The following is a 21,266-nucleotide window of genomic DNA, read 5'->3' as shown; positions in this document are numbered from 1 at the left end:
ATTTCATTTTTTAAAGGCTGCTGGTCTTGGACAGCAAACTTGATTTCAGTCTGACAATGTGTCATGCTCTGTGTGTAGACACACAAAAACACATGAATGTGAACCTATACGGGCTTTATACAATAGTTGTAAGAGTCTCAAGAATTGCTGTCCTAGCTGGGAGTCATGGAGAGTGCCTGTAGTCCCAGCTACTCAGGAGCTCAGGAGGCTGAGGCAGGAGACTTGCTGGAGCCTAAGAGTTTGAAGCTACTGTGAGCTAGACTGACCCCTTGGCACCTTACCCTGGGCAACAGAGTTATTCTCAAAAAAAAAAAAAAAAATTGCTGTTCTAGAACACATTCCACAGTCTCTCTCAAAAACCCATCCTAGTTCTAACAACCCTCTGCATCAGAATTGATTTTCAAACACTTACAGTTCTACTTTAGAGTTGCCGACCGAGTAGATTCAAACAATAGAAATGACTTTTTGCTAATTGGTGGTGCAGAACACAGATGTGTTACAAAGACTGTAAAAACATCTTCAAGTGGCTTATCTTTCACTGATTATGAATCACAAGACCAACTCTTTCAGCAACTCAAAATGCATCAAGTTTAGTCTCCATTTTCGACTTCCTCAGTGGACCGTGGTGGCTCAGTCAAAGACACAGAACTAGTTACCCGACATAGGAAGACACATCTGCTATGTGTGTGCTGGGGCTGGGGGTGGGAAGTAGCTTGTTGACTATGCTAGTTTGCTATGAATGAGTTTTACATTAACTGCTACATAGGCTACTATGGAGGTTCTGACACAGACCGTGTTATGATCCAATATTTGACTTTCAAGAGACACAGTCAACAGTGGCCTGTGTGACTCACCTGTGCAAGTTTCAACTTGCTCAGCTTATTGTTGTCGCTGGGAGGGCTTCATTTGTTTCTGCCTGTGTGGATTTTACGTTTCTTGATTTTCGTGTATCTCAAAACTTTTGTAATGACCCAGGTATTTGAATGATTCATGTTGCTATTCCTGTTTATTTCTACTTATTTTCTATTAATCTGACATTATTAGAGGACTTTGAAATTATTTCAGAATAAAAATTTAATTCTCCTAAATATATTTCCTTGAGAAGATAAATTTGTTCATCTTCTTTTTTTTTTTTCCCCCTGGGACAGGGTTTTACTTTGTCACCCTGGGGAGACTGCCATGGTATTATAGCTCATAGCAACCTCAAACTCTTGGGCTCAAGCAATCCTATTGCCTCAGCCTCCCAAATAGCTGGGACTACAGGTGCCCTCCATGATGTCCAGCTAGTTTTTAGAAACAGGGTTTTGCTCTTGCTCAGGCTGGTCTTGAATTCCCGAACTCAGGCAATCCACCCGTCTCGGCCTCCCAGAGTGCTAGGATTATAGGCGTGAGCCACCATGCCCCAGTCTAAATTTGTTCTTCTAAGGAGGAAAGCTGCTGCTGCTGTTACTATTTACTTTTGTAATGCTGACCACAGCATCTGGGGACTCTAGGTGTGAGGCCATTTGAATCAGCAGTGACCTTGGATAAGCTACAGAACCTCACCAAGCTCATCTTGCGGAAGATGGAGCAACCGCTACAGCACCTGCCTCCCAGGATTACTCAACAGTGATGAGACCCTCTCTTATTAAGCACTCAGCTATTTCAATACTTGTCTTTTCAGAAGCAGAGAAACTATGGTGGTCCACATTCCTGGAGCCTGTTCAAAGAGTTCTCTTTAGATTAGCTTCACCTTATTTTGGCTTCTACAGTCTCAAAGCATGTAAATTAATTTTGGAAACACTTGGCACGTTTTAGGTTTTGTAAACAAAGAAGAAAAACTTTAAATTTGCCTAATTTTGCACTTAGAGACGTTGCAAAGACATAAATCTGTTTCTATTAAAAGACGTAGGGATAGTGAAGCTTTTAGTAAATGCCAGAGGTTGGTTAAAAACGCTAGCTGCATGGTTTTGTTCATCTCACCAAACTATTGGACTGTATGTGCAGGTATTTTTGTCATTTTTAAGCAAATCCAATAACACCAAAAAATATAAGACAATACCCAAGGTTTCATCACTAAATAAAAAATAATTAGGTTCCAAGCAAAGAAACATGAAACCAAATAAAAGTATAAGTTGCATGTTTGAGGTGAAAGCATAAGGTAATAGCTATGGATGCAGAAAGGTCCTACCATCCAGGAGAAAAACAACCCATGCCCAGTAAATGTGGAAATAAAAAGAAAGAGGACAGGAAATTCAGCATTCTGAGTACTAACCATAGTACATCTGTTAGCAGTTTCAGGGGTGTGTGTGTTTTCTTTAATTCTGAAATCTCATCTAAACCAGTATCTCTATATTCAACAACATTATCCTCTCATTAAAACAGATCTCAGAGGGGTCTTCAGGCGTCCATTCCAAACTTTCGTCCTCTCTGTAACGGTCCTTCTGATTAACCGTTCAGGACTGTAAAGTTGCCAAAAACAGGGAAACTAACAGAAAAGGCTAATTAAAGAATAATGTCCTGAAACCAGATAAACAGACTTCCTAGAAGCAGTGAAAAAGATGGTTAAAAGCCACGTAAGTTGTAAGTTTTCATTTCCAAATCTAGCTACTTTTTCTAGCCGGCCACAATGTCCGGCTATTTGTTGTTGTTGTTGTTGTTGTTGTTGTTACAGTTTGGCTGGGGCTGGGTTTGAACCCGCCACCCTCGGTATATGGGGCCAGCGCTCTCCTCACTGAGCCACAGGCACCGCCCTGTTTTTATTTTTTTGAGATAGAATCTTGCTCTGTCACTCTGGCTAGGGGGCAGTGGCATCATCATAGCTCACTGCAAGCTCAAACTCTTGGGCACCAGTGATCGTCCTGTCTCAGCCTCCCAAGTAGCTAAGATTACAGGTGTATGCCACCATGCCTGGCTAATTTTTCCATTTTTTCTGTAGAGTCAGGGTCTTGTTCTTGTTCAGGTTGCTCTGGAACTCCTGACCTCAAGCAATCCTCCCTCCTTAGCCACCTAAAATGCTGGGACTATAGGCATGAGCCACCCTTCCTAACCTAGAGGCTAAATTTCGAAATGGAGAATTTTTTTTAACCTTTGTATACCCAGGGCTTCCTACTGGGCACAGAATAGATGCTCAGCCAGTGTTGCATAGTTGATGAAAATGTAGCCATGTGTGGTCGATACATCTGGGTGGCCCTTAAGGTAAACAGACAGGAGTCGAGTTAACTGGGAAATCCAGCTGAGATTGTCTGTTTCCTCTTTCATGCTGAAAGAATCATCTTTGATACTTTAATTTCTTATCTAAACATCATTTTATAATACCATAGACATTTTGATAAAACCTAGACACTTCCAAGACATCATGGCCAGCACAGAAACGTAATACATATACTGATAAGTCAGGGGAAATTTCTTCTTTTAAACTTAACAAGAAATTATTACTGTTTCCCTGAAGCAAACAAATGGGAGATAGTTTGTGGTGGCTCAGTGAGTGGGGCACTGGCCCCATATACTGAAGGTGGTGGGTTCAAACCCAGCCCTGGCCAAACTGCAATAAAAAATAGCCGGGCATTGTGGCGGGCGCCTGTAGTCCCAGCTACTCGGGAGGCTGAGGCAAGAGAATCGCCTAAGCCCAGAAGCTGGAGGTTGCTGTGAACTGTGTGATGCCACAGCACTCTACTGAGGGCGATAAAGTGAGACTCTGTCTCTAAAAAAAAATAAATAAATAAAATAAAAACAGCTCACCATTTAGCAGGATTGACAGAATGTAAACTGATAAACTAAGTGAAACATGGCCAAGTGCTATTATCTAAATCTAAACCAATGACGTGGATGGAGCAGCTGACTCTACCTGAGAAGATCAGGAAACGCTCACCCAAGCGGGGATAGGGCAGCAAAGTCCTAAGCTGTGAGATGTCTTCTAGGTGAAGGAGAGAGGGAGGGACATTCTAGGCCAGGAGAACCCTAAAGAAGGAAGAATCAAGAGGCTGGAAATAGATAGGAAAAAGTAGTGAAAAATGGGATTACTCTATGGGTTTGGCGATTTAAAATGTTAATAAAAGACAGAATATGCTAGGTTGAGCCATGAGCAATAGTTTAAAATGTGAGGCAGAAAGCGTAGGCTCCTCTTTTAAGAAATGTGGTGTGGAAGGAAAGCGGAGAACCCAGCAATAGCTTGAAAGAGAGTTGGCAGGGATTGGGGACTGGGGCTGGCGCTGGGACTGAGACCCTTTCCTGGGGGGAAGCAGGAGGACCCCTGGGACCAGCAGGGGAAGTACTTCTCCCCAGGGGTGTTGGTCTCAACAGTGACTTTCTAGGATTCAAACTGAGACATGCACGTAATAAATGAAAACCCACAGTGGCTCAATTATTACTGAAAAATGCATGCCTGACAAATATTAAATGTAAAGAATACTTGCATTTTACAGCGTTTTAAATTACTTAACCTACATAGCCTACTATGCTTTTGTCACATAAATGTTTTCTAGCCAAAGTTGAAGATGAAAAGGAATTTTCAGCAGCTGTGGCTCCAGCATTTCTCCATGAGATAGAGCGGGTCTTGGGCTGCCTGTGAACGTGGAATAGCTAGAGCCCATGCAGCGGAGAGGAAGCGTGTGGAGCAGAGCTGCAGATGGGGTCCTGTGGCCCTGGCCTACGCCACGGGCAGGTTCCCCAGGCAGGTTCCCGCTGTGCAGGCCTTGGGGAGGAAGCAGGGATGGAGCTTGCTGCCTGACTTGGCTCTCAATCACAGCCTGGACTCTCACCAGACCTTGGGTTCTGTTCTTAAGTTGGGGGCTCTCGAGTGGTTTGGTTTGGCTTTCAATCAAATTTACTTTTCATGTCTATTCAGGAGTATGGGAACAGCCTAGAAAAACATCCAAAGATGAAATTCCATTTACTTGAGTTATTTTTAAAGGAGGGAAGACCCACATTTTCCAGACTACAGGGAGAAGGCAAGTTTGCATTATCCTGGAGGAAGGACAGAGGACTCCACTGATGGGAGGGTGGGAAACCCTGGTGAGGAAAATGGCAGGTTGCTGGGTGCTCTTGTTTCCTGGGCCTATTTGGCCCACAAATTCATACTCCTGGCTCCCTGGACGGCTCCCTGACCTCTGATAAAGCAGCAGTTGCCTCTTCCTACATACCACTTCACCTCTCCACCCTCCCACTTCTCTGCTCTGCGTAGCTCTCAGCGTGGCCCAGCCCAGGACTGGCTATAAATTGGGGGGGGGGGGGGAACAAAATGAAACTGTCTCCAAAAAGAAAAAGAACAAACAAACAAACAAAACCCTGCATCTTACAGGGCATGGCCAAAGCCAGTTTCTCTAAAAGAAAACAAAAACAAATGAACAAAAAAAATTAAAGAAAAAATATTATTAAATTTTAATAAAAATTCCTATTTGTTAGTAGAATATGACTTCAGATTGAAAAGAGCTTCTAGGCCTGAACAGAACAGCCAAGCTGAATAATTCAGAGGCCGGCTAAATTCTGTGCTTCAGAGTCTTTTGGAAAGCTTCCTTTGACCCCCACAGAGAAGTGTGGAGAATCAAACTTGAAGAAATGTTTTGATTTCATTGAAACCTAAGTTTTCACAGAAGGTGCTACCTTAATATAAAACTTCTACGAACAGAGCACAATTAGTTCTTCAAAAATAGATTTGTATCAGGTCACAGACGAAAATCCTATAATCACATGCTAATAACTAAAAATGTACTATAATTGCTCGCTAAGTATTATGCAAAACTACAAAATTTATATTAACAATATAACTAATATATCCTGACTACTGTAAGCCTAAATTAAAGGCAGAGATTGAATAAAGTGCATACAGTTGGTTCACAATGAACCAACAACTTTCTATCCCAATGGTTACATGGGATACGTCTGTAAAGAAATGATGCTTATTCGGGTGCACATGTGGAATCAGGCTCATGGCACCACAACCCCATAACACCCATCCCCAAAGCCCAAAAACTGTGATGTGCATTATTCTGGAACACCTGTACCACAAAGGAGTGAAGGAATTCTTAATTCTGTTCAGTGGAGAGAAATTATATGCGAATGTGCTATAAATCAATTATTGTAGCTTCTCGTTTTTATTCTCTGAAGTGAACGTTACTTGTCGAACTTCTCATTTTTCTTCTCTGTCTGAAAGGTAACAATCAGAAAAACATGCTTTCCCCAGAGAGAGGCTTTGGAATTATCCATGGTTTGAGAAGGCCTGAGACCTGTTCACTGAGACTAGTTCATTTTTTAATTTGTGATTCATCTCAAATATTTTTAAAATGGCTCACGTAGCTGTGCAAAACTTGTACCTGCACTGTAGGAGTAAGTCCTGGGGAGCTCTGTCCCTGCTGTGAGTAGACGGTGCCTCAACTCAGCAGCCCTGGCTGAGCTCAGTGCCGAGCAACCTCTGCTCCCCAAGCACTCCAGCCTCATGGCGGTCAGAGCAGGGCGTCCACTCGGCCAGCAAAGGTGTCTTTTCTTTCACCATCCTCTTCATGCCCCACAGCCAGTGGAAATGCTATTTGCTTGGAGTGCTAAATGCTATAGAGCCACATCAAGGCTCTATCAGGCCTGCAGTCTGTCTCTCCCTCCTGGTTAGGTTGGTATTTCCCCTTGGCAATGCACGCCTCTGAGCGCTTATCTGTCACCTGGCCACTACTGGGCCCCCATCACCAATCCTTCCTCTGCTGCCCCCATTCCTCAGGAGGCCCAAAATTATGTCTCTGAAATACAGATACAACCTAAGACAATTCTGGCATCAATCCTCAATAGTCATCCAAAGTCTCCCAAATCAAGTTCTATGACTCATTAAAGAGAAATTTCATTTCATCATGGGATTTTTTTCAGACAGAGTCTCACTTTGTCTCCATTGGTAGAATGCCATGGCATCATAGCTCACAGCAACCTCAAACTCTGAGGCTGGGACTACAGGCGCCTGTCACAATACCCAGCTATTTTTAGAGATGGTGTTTCGTTCTGGCTCAGACTGGTTTCGAACTCCTGAGTTCAGGAAATCTACTCGCCTCAGCCTGGCCCCCATCATAGGATTTTATTTTGCCTATTACTTGTGAACATTCTCTGCTGTCCTTATCAGAGTTCTGGAAGGACTATATGGAAATTTAACACAGCCACTTGGTTGGATGGCAATATGTCATAGGAACCACACCAACTTCTGTGTCTCCTTTTTTTTTTTGTAGAGACAGAGTCTCACTTTATGGCCCCCGGTAGAGTGCTGTGGCCCCACACAGCTCACAGCAACCTCCAACTCCTGGGATTAAGCTATTCTCTTGCCTCAGCCTCCCGAGTAGCTGGGACTACAGGCGCCCACCACAACGCCCGGCTATTTTTGGTTGCAGTTTGGCCGGGGCCGGGTTTGAACCCGCCCCCCTCGGTATATGGGGCCAGCGCCTTACTGACTGAGCCACAGGCAACTCCTGTGTCTCTTATGAAGGAGCTTTCACATTCAGAGACGAACTACAAACATAATTTAGGTAGCTATCCCATAGAGGAGATAGAACTGACGTAAGAATGCTCCTTGGACCGCAGAATGTAAACTTATTTATGACCTTGAATGATTGTTGTTCAAGGAGCTCACAAGAAAGAACTTGTGAGACTTAGAGAAATTCGCTTGTGTGTTTTGAAAAGCAGCAGAACCCACTTGGCCCGGGCTTGTTAGGTTTGCTTTTATCAAGTTAGAGCTAATGGCTAATGTTTTCTTCCCCTACCTCCAACTCCTGCCAAAGGGTTTACGAGCAAATACACAAGAACCACACATCTAATCTGGCTTTCTTTCACAAATGTCAGAGCTGGCTGCAGCCAACGGTCCCGCCGAACAGGAGGCCCAACACCCTCCTCATCTGGGGAGGGAGGTACGCACTGACACCCCTATGTCTGTGGGTCAGTCGCTCTCCACGGAATCAGCATCTGGGGAGAGCCCAGAACCAGCCAAGGGCTGGGATACAAAGGTCACATACGGCGAGGACGTCAAATTCAAAACGGGGCTATGAATTCTGGCATTTTAGAGTTTCCGTCCCACCTACACCACTTACCAGGTATGTGACCATGGGTAAAATTCTGACCTCTCACCATCTCAGCTTTTAAACAACAAAATGGATTATTTGAGGATGAAAAACAAAATGTCTGGCTTGGCACCTGTAGCTCAGTAGTTAGGACGTCAGCTGCATTCCCCAGGGCTGGTGGGTTCAAACCCTGCCCGGGCCAGCCACACAACAAAGACAACTACAATAAAAAAGCAGTAGTCCCAGCTACTTGGGAGGCTGAGGCAAGGGAATCGTTTAAGCCCAAGAGTTTGAGGTTGCTGTGAGCTGTGATTCTACAGCACTCAAGGGTGATATAGTGAGACTCTGTCTCAAAGAAAGAAAGAAAGAAAAAAAATGTCTGACATATCAGAAGAGCCTGTAACATAGCAGGCAATAAGCATGTGGGGGCAGTTGTCAAGGTTCACTCGGCCCCATCAAGAGGCCACCTTCCACCAGGATAACCACAGTTTCACGTACCTGTCTCACGCATGAAATATTTACTGAATGCTCACTATGTCTCAGGCACTGCACTAAGCACTAGCGCTAAAGGAGGGAACACAACAGACATGTCTCTGCTCTTGTGTTGCCTCCTTCTAGCAGGGGGATGGAAAACAACAAGAAATTGAAATATCTATAAATAAGAAACATGCCGGGAGGTGAAGAGTGCTCTGAAGTACAATACAGATAAAAGGGAAAGTGAGAAAGGCGTGCTGTTTAAATGAGGTGACGGGGATGGCCTCTCTGATGAGGCTTTAAAGAAGTGAGGGAACAAGCCATGTGAGTATTTGTCCAAAGAGCACTCTAGGAGAAGGGTGGCCACATGGAGACAGCTTCCTGGGGAACCCCACACAGACTGCGGGGCACTTACAGAGCCCAGGCCCCAAGCCTTCTGAGGAGCAGCCTCCTGCCCTGTGCCCGGGTTTTGGGCTACCCCTCTTTTTTGCACAGACCTGTAGACGCAACTCCCCTGGAGACAACGAGGGTCCTCTGCCTCCAGGCAGCCAGCACACGGAAGGGCTGCACAGAGGATTAGGTGTGGAGATGAGGGTGGCCTCAAAGAACCATCAATGCGTTAGCCCATGTGAGCTAAGCGTGTGTGAGGAAAGACGCCGGACTGTGTGATGGGCATCATTGTGAGAGGATGCAAGAGATGGCACGTCCTCGAGAGCAAGTGCTGAGGACATGCCGAGCTGGAGGTGAAAACTTGGGGTGCAGGGAGAGAGGCAGACTGCAGGAGGGAGGCCGGGTTACCCCAAGCACCTCTGGAAGTGAGCTGAAAAAATTATGCATGCCCCCACACACAAAGCTGTGTTGAGCATAATTCAGAATTTGAGGTTCCCCTAAAGCCCGCGCATGAACTCCAAGAGCCACAGATTAAAACCCACTTTAGCTAAAGGGACCTAACCTTGGTCTCTAACTGTAGCTTCAGGGTCACTACTGGCTGGCTCAGTTGAACTCGGGGACCACAGATGCTAGAGCGGATTTCAATACTGTAGATTTAAGCCCTGCCTATGACCTCCAGCTTCATGGAGGCTTTAAAAAAGAAATGCATTAAATCATTTTGGATTCTTCCTTTTCTTAGTTAGGCCATTAGACAGTTCTTAAGCTAAACTAGCAAATGTATAGCACAAGTGCTGTCTGCCTTCCTTCACCCTTACAGGCTCTACAGTACTCCTGGGGGAGCCAGGGGATGGCCTCAAAAATGTCCTTGAGACCTTGCTCCAGAGACAGTGGCATGTGATTCACAGACATCTGTGCTATCACAGCAGCAGCTCCTCTCTGTATTGGAAGTGGTGTTTACAGCCCACTGGCAGAGGAACACATGGTCTGCTTTTTCTCTTTTAATGTAGAAGAATGAATTACATGGGATTTTTTTTTTTTTTTTTTTTTTTGGTAGAGACAGAGTCTTACTTTATGGCCCTCGGTAGAGTGCCGTGGCCTCACACAGCTCACAGCAACCTCCAATTCCTGGGCTTAAGCGATTCTCTTGCCTCAGCCTCCCGAGTAGCTGGGACTACAGGCGCCCGCCACAACACCCGGCTATTTTTTGGTTGCAGTTTGGGGAGGGCGGGTTTGAACCCACCACCCTCGGTATATGGGGCCGGCGCCTTACCGACTGAGCCACAGGCGCCGCCCCCGAATTACATGGGATTTTTGCGTATTTCCTCACTCTGATCAGTTGTCCAGTTGAGATTAGGAATAGAGACTGTGCTCCGAAATACATGTTCTATTTGAAGCTAATGAGCTGACTTAATGCCTTGGTTTCAGGTTGAAAGCAAGTAGCCCAGCTACCTCTGAAGCTACGTAGCAAATTCACAAATCTCAGACATAAAACATGTGTGTGTCCTCACACATGTGTTTGTGTAGGAAAAAAAAAAGTCTGAAAGCAGGCAGGAAGATATTAAAGAAGAAGGATAAGATTTGAAGTCTTGTAAAATGTGAAAAATCACTCTGGTGACCAGGCACAGTGGCTCCTGCCTATAATCCTAGCACTCTGGGAGGCCAAGGCAGGTGGATTGCTTGAGCTCAGAAGTTTGAAACCAGCCTGAGCAACAGCAAAACCTTGTCTCTACTTAAAAGAAAAAACAAAATGTTCATTTCTACTAAAAAACAAACAAACAGAAAAACAGGCCAGGGGTTGTGGTGGGCTCCTGTAGTCCCAGCTACTCTACCCTGGGTGACAGAGTGAGACTCTGTCTCAAAAAAAAAATCACTCTGGTTTCAGAAGAGTAAATAATATCAATATTGCATCAGTAAGCATGCCAGGAAAATGCTTTTATTATCTGCCTTATTTGGACCCAGTCCATATTTCTATTTAATTTTCCCTCTCAATTTCTTGGGTAATAATTATAAGGATAACTTTGCAAATGAAGTAAAATAGTTCCTTTGCTCTACACAGATGTGTCACAAAGCATGTTAAGGCAAGTGTCCCCAAGTCCCTTGTCTTTGTCAGTGGGGCCAGGGGTTCAGTTCTCATCCCAGGTTGGGAAGACTGTTCCTATCCCAGCTCATGCACTAATTCTCTGAAGACAAGTCACTGATAGGGTGGGTCACTCTCTAGGCTTCAGTTTCCTTGTTTATTAGATAAATACGTTCGACTAGATTGGGCGTGCCTCTGTTAGGGGCTGGGGAGTGGCTTAGCCATGTTACAGGACAAACCAGTAACTAGTTTAAATATGTTCTGTGGTGGGTAAGTAACCCTAACTTAGGTACTAAACGCTCTGATTAAGGAGGCTAGTAAAGGTGAAATGGAAGGTCTGAAAACCCCTCATTGTAGGGTAAGAAAGCAAAGCAAACATCCTATGAATGGCTCATTATACCTTCTAATACCCAATAGGATAGAACAAAGCTTCACTTTGCCTGCCCTCACTGGTTCTACAGTCTCTTAGTCTACAAAATGGTAACAGCCTACATATGAGAAATGACCAGCTGTTGCCCTGGGTAGAATGCTGTGGTGTCACAGCTCACAGTAACCTCCAACTCTTAGGCTTAAACAATTCTCTTGCCTCAGCCTCCCAAGTAGCTGGGACTACGGGGGACCACCATAAGGCCTGGCTATTTTTTTTTTTTTTTAAGTTGTAGTTGTCATTGTTGTTTTAGCTGGCCTGGGCCAGGTTTGAACCCATCAGCCTCAGTGTATTGGCCAGCACCCTACCCACTGAGCTATGGGCGCCACCCAAATGACTTATTTCTGTCAGAAACAGCATGTAGATAAAATTGTAAAATTACTTAGAAACACATACATCACTGTCTATGTTTGAAAGTGATTTTTGGAAACTTTTTTTTTTGAGATAGAGTCTATGTTGCCACCCTGGGTCAAGTGCACTGTCATCATAGCTCACAGCAAACTCAAACTCCTGGGCTCAAGCCATAGCTTCAGCCTCCCAAGTAGCTGGACTAGAGGTGCCCACCACCACGCCTGGCTAATATTTCTCTATTTTTAGTAGAGATGGTGTCTCAGTCTTGCTCAGGCTGGTCTTCAAGTCCTGAGCTCAAACCATCCTCCCGCCTCAGCCTCTCGGGCTGCTAGGATTACAAGCTTGAGCTACCTACCATGCACAGCCAAATTTTGGAAACTTTAAGATTCACTTCCTGATTTCCCCTACTTAGTATCTGAGAGATTGAATCCTGTAAATTTCACTTCCTAGAGTCACGTGCTTTCTGGCTGCATGTTAAATTCTGCCAATGGGAAGCGATGACAGGAGATCCACAGGTACAGAGACCCCAGGGCGTTTCTCCTTTCTCAGCATGGAGACAACCGCTGCCTGTGATTCCTCTATGGATGGACCTCCCATCGGGAAGCTGCTCCCTCTGTGCTCCCAGCTCCTGTGGGTGGCTCCTCTAACACCCACCTCCTCTTTCCTCTGATTCCCTAGCCCAGCAGATGATAACTGGATTACCTCAATGTGCCTTCAGCCTGTCCAACCATGGCAATGAGTTTCCCTCCATTGAACTACTTAGTATGGGTTTTGCCTTCCCAACCCATGCTGGGTGCTGAGCCATCCAGGGGCTACTGGTCTCTAGAGAACCCACCATGTCTAGGGGTGTGCAGACTCCTGGAAATGAACGTGCAGGCTCATTCCTTTCTTCCTTAGTGGCAGGGAGGGTCTCTCAGTGGTCCATTCGTACCACTTGTGCTAAGTGTGTGTCGGGGTGGAAGGAACACTGGATGGACAACTAGAGAACCAGAAATTCTCTGTGTGCTCATGGGAGCTTTGCCAAGTGCCTTAGAGCTACATGACTTGTGCTTATTCACGTTGCAGGAGTAAGCGTTCATCCGGCTACTGATTGCTTCTGTAGCTCAAACAGAGAGAGCATGGAAACATGATTTGGAAATCGAAACGACCACTAAAAATCTCAGCGTAAAGTTGTAATTCTACAGGACACAGTCGACTTTCACAAAACAGAAAATGTTTTGCTCTCGGCTTAGTCCAGTTTTCATTTCTCGGGCTGACATGTGCTACATGTCCTAACACAGGAAAACTGCATCAACCGTGCCTGGCGCATTGGGAGAGCTGTGTGGCTGCTAGCTCCGGTTACCACACTGGGCTCCCCTGGGCATGGAGGCAAAGGGTCAGTTTATCAAGGACTGTGCAGGGAGGTCAAGGTCAACTTACCAATGTCAAGGACCCTCTGCTTCGCTGTATGCTGCCGAGAGTGCCAATACTTCCAGTACTTAAGCTGTTCTTCACGGTTTTTGTCTTCACTGAAGACCACCATCACCACACTCTGCAGAGGGGAGAATTGAGCCGCTTACTTTCTCCTCAGGGCCTCTGCTGCCTCCGTCTCCAGATTCTATGAGAGGAGTCTTTCTGTACTATTGTTTTTCTAGCGTTAGAAAAGCCCAAACAAGCTCACTTTTATGGTCTGTTCTGTTTTAAAATGAACCTACTTAAAAAATGATTAGGAAATGAGAATAGCACAGAGAAACAAAAAAGAATCCTTGATCAGTTTTAGCAGGAGGTCATGAGCAGAGAGATTAACCAATTACCAGCAAATTGTTGATTTTGTGAGGTCAGCAGGAACACCAAAAATAATTTTTTTCTCATGTTGAGAACAAGCACACTTTTGAAATCTCATATTCTTTTTTTTTTTTTTTAATTTATTTTTTATTTTTTTGTAGAGACAGAGTCTCACTGTACCGCCCTTGGTAGAGTGCTGTGGCTTCACACGGCTCACAGCAACCTCTAAGTCTTGGGCTTACGCGATTCTCTTGCCTCAGCCTCCGAGCAGCTGGGACTACAGGCGCCCGCCACAACGCCCGGCTATTTTTTGGTTGCAGTTTGGCCGGGGCTGGGTTTGAACCCGCCACCCTCGGTATATGGGGCCGGCGCCCTACTCACTGAGCCACAGGCGCCGCCCAGAAATCTCATATTCTTAAATATAGAATTTGATGCCACTGGCAAATACAGCAGAATTTGGCAAATATCCATTTCTGGCCTATTTAAGTGCTTCAGGTTGTAATATTGGGAAGGAAGGAAATAGAGGAAGGAGGGAAATAAGGAAAGGAGGGAAATACTAAATGACAAATTCATATTGGTAAACATAGATCTAAACTAGAAATATTTCATGCACCAAAAAATATAAGAACTATGGTATCTATTTAAATACAATGTGGATGTACTTTAAAAAGGAGCCTGGGAAACTAATTGTATCTTACAGAAAAAAGAATCCCAAATCCTTTTCAGTTCTAAATTACAAATAGCCTCATTAAACTAAATATATAGCCTGGGCTGGGCAGCTCATGCCTGTAATCCCAGCACTTTGGGAGGCCAACACAGGGAGACTGCTTGAGGTCAAGAATTTGAGACCAGCCAGGGCAACACAGTGAGACCTTCATCTACACACAAAAAAATTTTAAAAATTAGTTACGGGTATTGGTGCACCTATACCCCTATTGGAAGGCTGAGGCAGGAGAAGCATCTGAGGCCAGGAGTTTGAGACTGCAGTAAGCTCTGATCACACGTCACTGCACTGTAACCTGGGTGACAAAGTGAGACCCAGTCTCAAAACAAACAAACAAACAAAAAAACCCCAACAACAAAAAAGTCTAAAACCAAATACACATTAATTCACTGTCATTTATGAAATGGAGACAGTATCAAAAACATACTCCCCCAAAAAAACCCTTTCATTAATTACTGTAACAGAAATACTCCTCTGTTACTCCATATCCAAAATACTTCTTAGACACTTTTCTACCATTCCAGGTGAGTATTTCATGGACTCTCATTCCTTGAGAACTTCTCCTTTGGAGAGAAGTTTACACATTTGCAGTTGTTTACTTAATTATTTACAATTATTCAGCTACTGGCACTATTTTCCCATTAACTTCAGACTCAACAAGGACTGAGTCATTGTCTGCAGCTGACCTTGGTGACAAGTAAAACAGCAAATACATGCCGGTGGCTGACTGTCAGTTCAAACCCTGGCTCATTCCTGACATATGTGTGGACATTTTTTAAATAAGAAAGTAGATGTTTATTAGAAAGAATACTTTAGAAATATGCATCCATATTATTCCCATCCATCTTGAAAGGCATGGACCAGGGGCAACAAGGGAACCATTCACCGTGCTGGGGCAGCCACCAGCTCAGCCGGCTCTTCATTCTTCCCTCTGGGCTTCCTCAAATGTTTCCATTTACATGTAAAAGCCACTGTGTGGCTTTCTGGTATTTATTTCTATCCCCAAATAAAAATAACATTTAAATTAAATTTATTTTTTCTAGCAACTGACTAAATTAGCATAAACAGTGACATATTCTTGGTATGAAAATTTATTTCTTCGGTGTTAAAGAAAAAATGAGTTTGAAGCTATTATTACCATGATGCACATGCTTCAGATTGAAATTAAACACGGTTCTCAGAAATAAATGCTGGTAAGTTACAAGGGCACCCCTCCTTCCTCCAGGCTTGCTGTCCCAGAGCCGGGGAGTAAGAAAGATCCACTCTGAAAGGCACCAAACGTAGTCTCCAAGGGTGTTAGGTGAAAGTCCTTAAGAAAAGCAGGGCTCCTCATTTTAGCCAAAATGCAACATAAGAAAATAAAATCTTCACATTAAATTATTTCCATGATTCCAACAAAGTGGATTCCTGTATCCAACCTGTTGTCATGATTGTAGAATACTAACCACACATCATTTTTTAGGGTGATGGTAATGATGTTGTTAAGAGGGTGCATATGAGTTACATTCTTTACTTGAAATTTATAAGACTTTTTCTAAAAGCAAATTGATTCAATGTCTCCTTACCATGCACCACATATTAGGGATAGGGCATAACTCTGGGACATAGATCCAGAGGGCGATCCCGCTTACCTGATACCTGCATGTGAGTGGGTAGGTTGTAATTCTAGGACTCATATCCGGAGGGGGGACCCCAAGCTTTTCAACACAACAGAGCATCATGGTTTAGGAGAGTTGGGCTCAGAAGTCTGAGGGTCTGGGATAAATCCTGGTTCTGTTACCTTTTAGCTAGGTGAACTGGGCCAGTTACTAAGGAAAGCTCAAGTTTCCTTCTCTGTAATATTATTTTTTTGTTATACAGTGCCTTTTTCATAAGGTGGTTGTTAGTTTTAGAGAGTTCCTAGATGGATGGTGTCTAACATGGTGCTTGGCACACGGAAGATGCTCAGTAAGTATCGGTTATGTTGTAACTCTTGTTGATAACACATATTCTCCAGCACAGTCTTGACCAAAATGTGGGGACATATTAATTCTCTTGGTGAGCACACAGCACACTGAGACCTTCCCCCCTGCAGTAGGCTCAACCCACCTGTGCTGGGGGCACCCTGCGGAAGAGCAAGCTGCAGCTAAAATAAGGCAGGCTGGGCACCATGGACACAGCAGTGTAAATCATTTTGCAACAGACCAGGAAAGTCCTTCAACCTCTTTTCGGAGCTCTGCTATAATTTTCTTTTTCAGCAGAGAGGGATTACCAGCTTTTTCCCTTCTTGACAGTAGCTGGAATGCCAGAAGCTGGCAGGTTTCCAGAGCAGTGAGCTAGGGCTCCAGTTTCACTTCCCACGAATAGAACTAATATTCATGAATCTGAAAACTCCTCCAGCTTACTCCTGGTGGGGATCATGCCTCATCCCCTGGACCCTGAGAAAGCATGGGGCTGCAGAAGGTTTTTAAACTAAGCTACAAAGGGCCCAGGGACTCAAGGAATTGCATTCCCCTTTACAAAATAGAACAACAGCTCTTTCTCACCCACAGACAGGTTCTGACTTACAGCTACTTACTTGAAAAATTACGATCAATTGATTAAAAACAACAGCTAAGTAGCATATAGGCAGTGAATGAAGCAGGGAAAATTCCTTAGGTACAGTTAGAAAGCACCTTCCAACCATGTCCCTTCCCTGGGGTTTACTGGTTACTGATTAAAATGATAAACTACAAGCCAATACATTCTCTTGCTCCAACTCTCTGACATTTGTTTTAGAATTATTTTGGATTTTTTTGCCAAGCCATTCCACTCATTTCATCCCTCTCCACTGTATTTGAGAAACGGGGCCCATACCCTGACTTTGCTGATGGGATGTCGGAAGCATTTGTTGTCTCCAGTCTCGCTGAGTGTTATAGCATAGAACTGTCCTTTGTTGAGGTAGGTCATGGGGCCCTCGCCCTGCTTCTGACGGAGAGATTTGGTAGCTTCCAGGGTGTACTGAAATGTGCCACTGTGAACAGAAAACAGTGTGTCAGATTAGCTCACTTGGACATGTCTGTCTTCCTCACTAATTTCATATCAGTAGCATTCTGTAGGATTATCAACCAATATTTACTCTATTGTAGAGTCAAAACACTGCATATGGCAAAAGAGATGGGACCAGACCAAAGGTCATTGCTAGTACAATATATACAACATTTCAAATAGTAGCCCATAAACCAGATGGCTTAGAAGGGGAGAAAGTCCACGCTGAGCCTAGCCAATTATGTAAGTCACATCGGGATAAACCCTAGTAGATCTCAGCTGACAATTCGGTAGGACCTGAAGCTTAAGAATTGACAGAATGCACCACGTTTGTGCTAACAAACCAAATGAACATTTGAACATTTTTGTTTACTTCATGTATATACCTAAGGTTCTTTTTGTCTAACCAAGATGTTGCAAATAGCAATATTCCACTTTAAAACATTCCAAAATGTGAAATCTAAAATTCAAATATTGACTACTAACAATCTCCTTCTTTAGTAGGGAGAGGGTTTTTTTTTTTTTTTTGGTTGTTTATTTGTTTTTTTTTGTCTTTTGGTTCTTGTTTTTAAACATGCACAACAATTCATGACAGGGTTTGCTCTAAATTAGGGGTTTGGAAATGATGGTCTGTGGGCCAAATCCAACTCACTGCCTATTTTTTTAAATAAAGTTTTATTAGAACACAGCCATACTCATTTATTTGTGTATTATCTATGATTGCTTTTGCACTACAACTACAGGGTTGAGTAGTTTTGATAGAGACTGTTGTCCACAGAATCTAAAATTTTTACTACCAAGCTCATTACAGAAAAAGTTTACAGGTCTCTGCTTTAAATAGTTTCCTAATATTTTTAAATACTACATAATTTACAAAACAAAATCTTTTCCCCAACTTTGAAAACTACACCAAGCAAAACGAACATAAAAGGTAGGGACGACAATCTTTTTTAATATGTTCTTTCAGAAATATTTAATTCTGCTGCACTGCAGGATGGTACACAGTGATGATCCAGTAACAAGCATTTTAGGTATTTTCTGAATTATTAGAACCTCTCCATTGGGTCTACTATTATAGCTCTTTCATTTCATAGTCTTTGAAAAGCTGGGTGCAAAGACTTCTCAAATTTGTCTCTTAAAATGGCCTCTTTACAGGATTATGGGGGACTCATGCTTACTACATTAAATATTTCTGTAATGTTTTATTTTTTAACTTTTACAATGAGAAAAAAATTTTGAAGGGCGAAATAATATTATTCTTATATGATAAACATCTCAGGCTTAAGCTACTAAATTAAGCAAATTCCAGATACGTGTCTTAGAACAAGAAGGGAAATAAATCATTCCAGACAGAACTGATTGCATTGTCATTTTGCTTGAAAAATCAATTTCACTATACTATCACTGAATCATAACATTTTAGACCTGAACAGGATATTAGGAATCACCTAAGCCAATAGCTTGTACCTTGTTTAAGGTGAAGACAGCTTTAAAATTGTGAAGAAAGCTGTGAACCCTCTCCCTAGAAAAAGGCAGATATGAGTATAAATAATTTTTTATATAATTTCAAGGATTAGTGTCCCCCAAGCCTGTCCATCATACAAGATAAGTACCCAGGATTCAGTCCCTCTTCCTCACTCCACAGCTGAGGATAAGAGACGTGCTTCCTCTGTGGGATGATGGCAGCAGTGGAACCAGGTGGAGTGGCTGGTAGGTCCCTGCTCTTTCCACTGGCCTGACATCTGATGACATGGCATGCTGCATTTACCGCATGCAAATTATACATGTATTTCCACATTTTAGAGGGGATTTGTGGAATTCTGTCCTTGCCACCTCCCCCAACTCCTGCAACACACACCAAATTGTAATTAGAATGATCAGGGGAGGATGATGGAGGAACCTGAGATTGGAGAAAGACATTAAAGGATCCAGATGATTTTAAGTGGAAGCAGAGAGAATGGAAAAGAGCCACATATACAAGAGCAGAGGAATAAGAAACACGGTGGGATGTGGGGTGTTAAGTAAAAAGGGACCAGAACACAGAAGGCCCTGACCATCTTTATAAGGAATTTGTGTTTAATTGTCTGAAATAATGAAATCACTAGTAAGTTTTATAAATGGGAGAGAAATTCATTTCTTGCCATTCTCTATTGTCTTTAGGCATGAGCACAACCCGTGTCTTTAATCATGAACCCTCTGCCTAAAATGATCTTAATCCTCCTTTTTTTCTTAAAAAGCACCTGCTGTTAATCCTTCAAGAGCCAGCTCAAATGCCACTTCCTGGGAACACCTACCTCCTGTTTTCCCACATCCTCAAAACTAGCCACCACCCAGATGCACAGGTCCACTTAGTTCTCTGTGTGTCTGTAGCAAGACTCATCATTTGGCAAATGTACTGCAGTTTGTCTGTCATCACACATTTCTCCCCCAGAAGTCTCTGCATCTCCTGTATCTTCTCTCTAGTCCCACTTGCACTGTTGGTACATGGAAGACACCTGAGTGCATGGTCGCTGGTAGCTAGCTGTGTGCACAGTAGAACAGAAAAGGAAGTCCTGGAAGGAGGTCAATTGTATCACAACAGTTTAAGAGGAAGTTGACAAGTGTAAGTTGAAAGGGAAAGGACAGGCAAGGACTGACAATTTAGCACTTGGAAAGTGCTGGGAAAGTATAACAGGAAGGTGGATACTGATGGGTCCAGCTGGGCTGGCTGAAAGTGGGTACATCATGAGCCACAATAGGAAAATAAAAGCAGAAACAAGAGGAGGAGGGAAAGAAAAGGAAAAGAAAGATAAGGAGTTTCATTTCATACCTGCTGGGTTGGAGCCACATGAGTTTGACTTTCAGAGGAACACCCAGGAAGGAACGTCTAGCCATTAGGAGAAGGAAGAAAATGTATAGGCCCCAGACAGCTGGTCAAGACTGGAAACAATGACGTAGGAGTCATTTGTACAGAGAAAAGAATCAAAGCAAAGGAAATCAGATTGTTCTGTAAAAGTCTGTAAGAAAATCAGGTTTAAAAATATGACTTGGGCTGGGTGTTGTGGTTCACACCTGTAATCCCAGCACTCTGGGAGGCCCAGGTAGTGGATTGCTTGAGCTCAAGAGTTCGAGACCAGCCTGAGCAACAGCAAGACCCTCATCTCTAAAAAAATAGCTTGGTATTGTGGCAGGTGCCTGTAGTCCCAGCTACTTGGGAGGTTGAGGCAAAAGAATCACTTAAGCCCAAGAGTTTGAGGTTGCTATGAGTTATGACGCCACAACACTCTACCAAGGTGTTGAAGGGAGACTCTGTCACCAAAAAAAAAAAAAAGGTATAACTCGGAGGTATACTTAAAGGGTCATCAGTTAATCTGTTCCTAGGAATGAGCTCCTGGTGACCTACCTGGATGTCTGGTCATACATGTACTCCTCAGCCCCAACTGAAGCACTCCGAAATTTCTGCAAAATGCAAAAGTCATCAAAACTAAAACAAATAGGCAAGTCATCATACCATAATAGTAATACTTTTCAAGTACCAGATTACCCCCACATGGCTAGTGGCTGCCATTTTGGCTAGCATAAAAGTTCTTGGTGAGATGGCTCACGCCTGTAATCCTAGCACGCTGGGAGGTCAAGGTGGGTAGATTGCTTGAGCTCACGAGTTCAAAACCAGCCTGAGCAAGAGTAAGACTCCACCTATTTTCTCCTTTCATTAGAAAGGAAAATTACATACTTTTGGCATTATATTACCATTTCTTAACAGAACTCACCAATCACTTGCTCACCAAGAGCTACGCTCACCAGTTTGTGCTTGGTATGTTAGTCATGTGTGCACAGGTGTTACTAAAGTGTTTGAGGTACTAGAAACTATTTTCTCAAACACATAAAATATCTCTTCCTTTTTCTATTGTCTCCAACATTTACTCCAAATGTTATAAATTGTGAATTAATGCAACAGTATTACACAGAGCCCACATAGCAAAAAAGCAATATAGTAGAGTGACTGGGAGCATGGTTTCTTGGCTACAGTTTCTTGACTCTTGTGTAGAGGAAGTTCTACCCCTCTTACCTGTC

General features: G+C 43.4%; 1 protein-coding gene across 5 annotated transcripts in view; it reads right to left on the bottom strand.

Annotated features, from left to right (window-relative positions):
• The window catches only part of GRHL2 (grainyhead like transcription factor 2), a 169,719-nt gene that overhangs the window by 76,737 nt on the left and 71,716 nt on the right, over positions 1 to 21,266 (bottom strand). For all 5 annotated transcript variants that reach the window (XM_053558834.1, XM_053558835.1, XM_053558838.1 and 2 more), the window contains exons 5-7: positions 20,596 to 20,651; positions 17,043 to 17,199; positions 13,139 to 13,250 (exon numbers count right to left, since the gene is read on the bottom strand). In XM_053558834.1, coding sequence (XP_053414809.1) covers positions 13,139 to 13,250; positions 17,043 to 17,199; positions 20,596 to 20,651 — 325 coding nt within the window. The remainder of the gene's footprint in view (positions 1 to 13,138; positions 13,251 to 17,042; positions 17,200 to 20,595; positions 20,652 to 21,266) is intronic.

Source organism: Nycticebus coucang, chromosome 13, assembly GCF_027406575.1.
Source record: "Nycticebus coucang isolate mNycCou1 chromosome 13, mNycCou1.pri, whole genome shotgun sequence".
NCBI lineage: Eukaryota > Metazoa > Chordata > Mammalia > Primates > Lorisidae > Nycticebus > Nycticebus coucang.
Note: the sequence above shows the minus strand (reverse complement) of the source record. Positions and strands in the feature narration are given on the sequence as shown.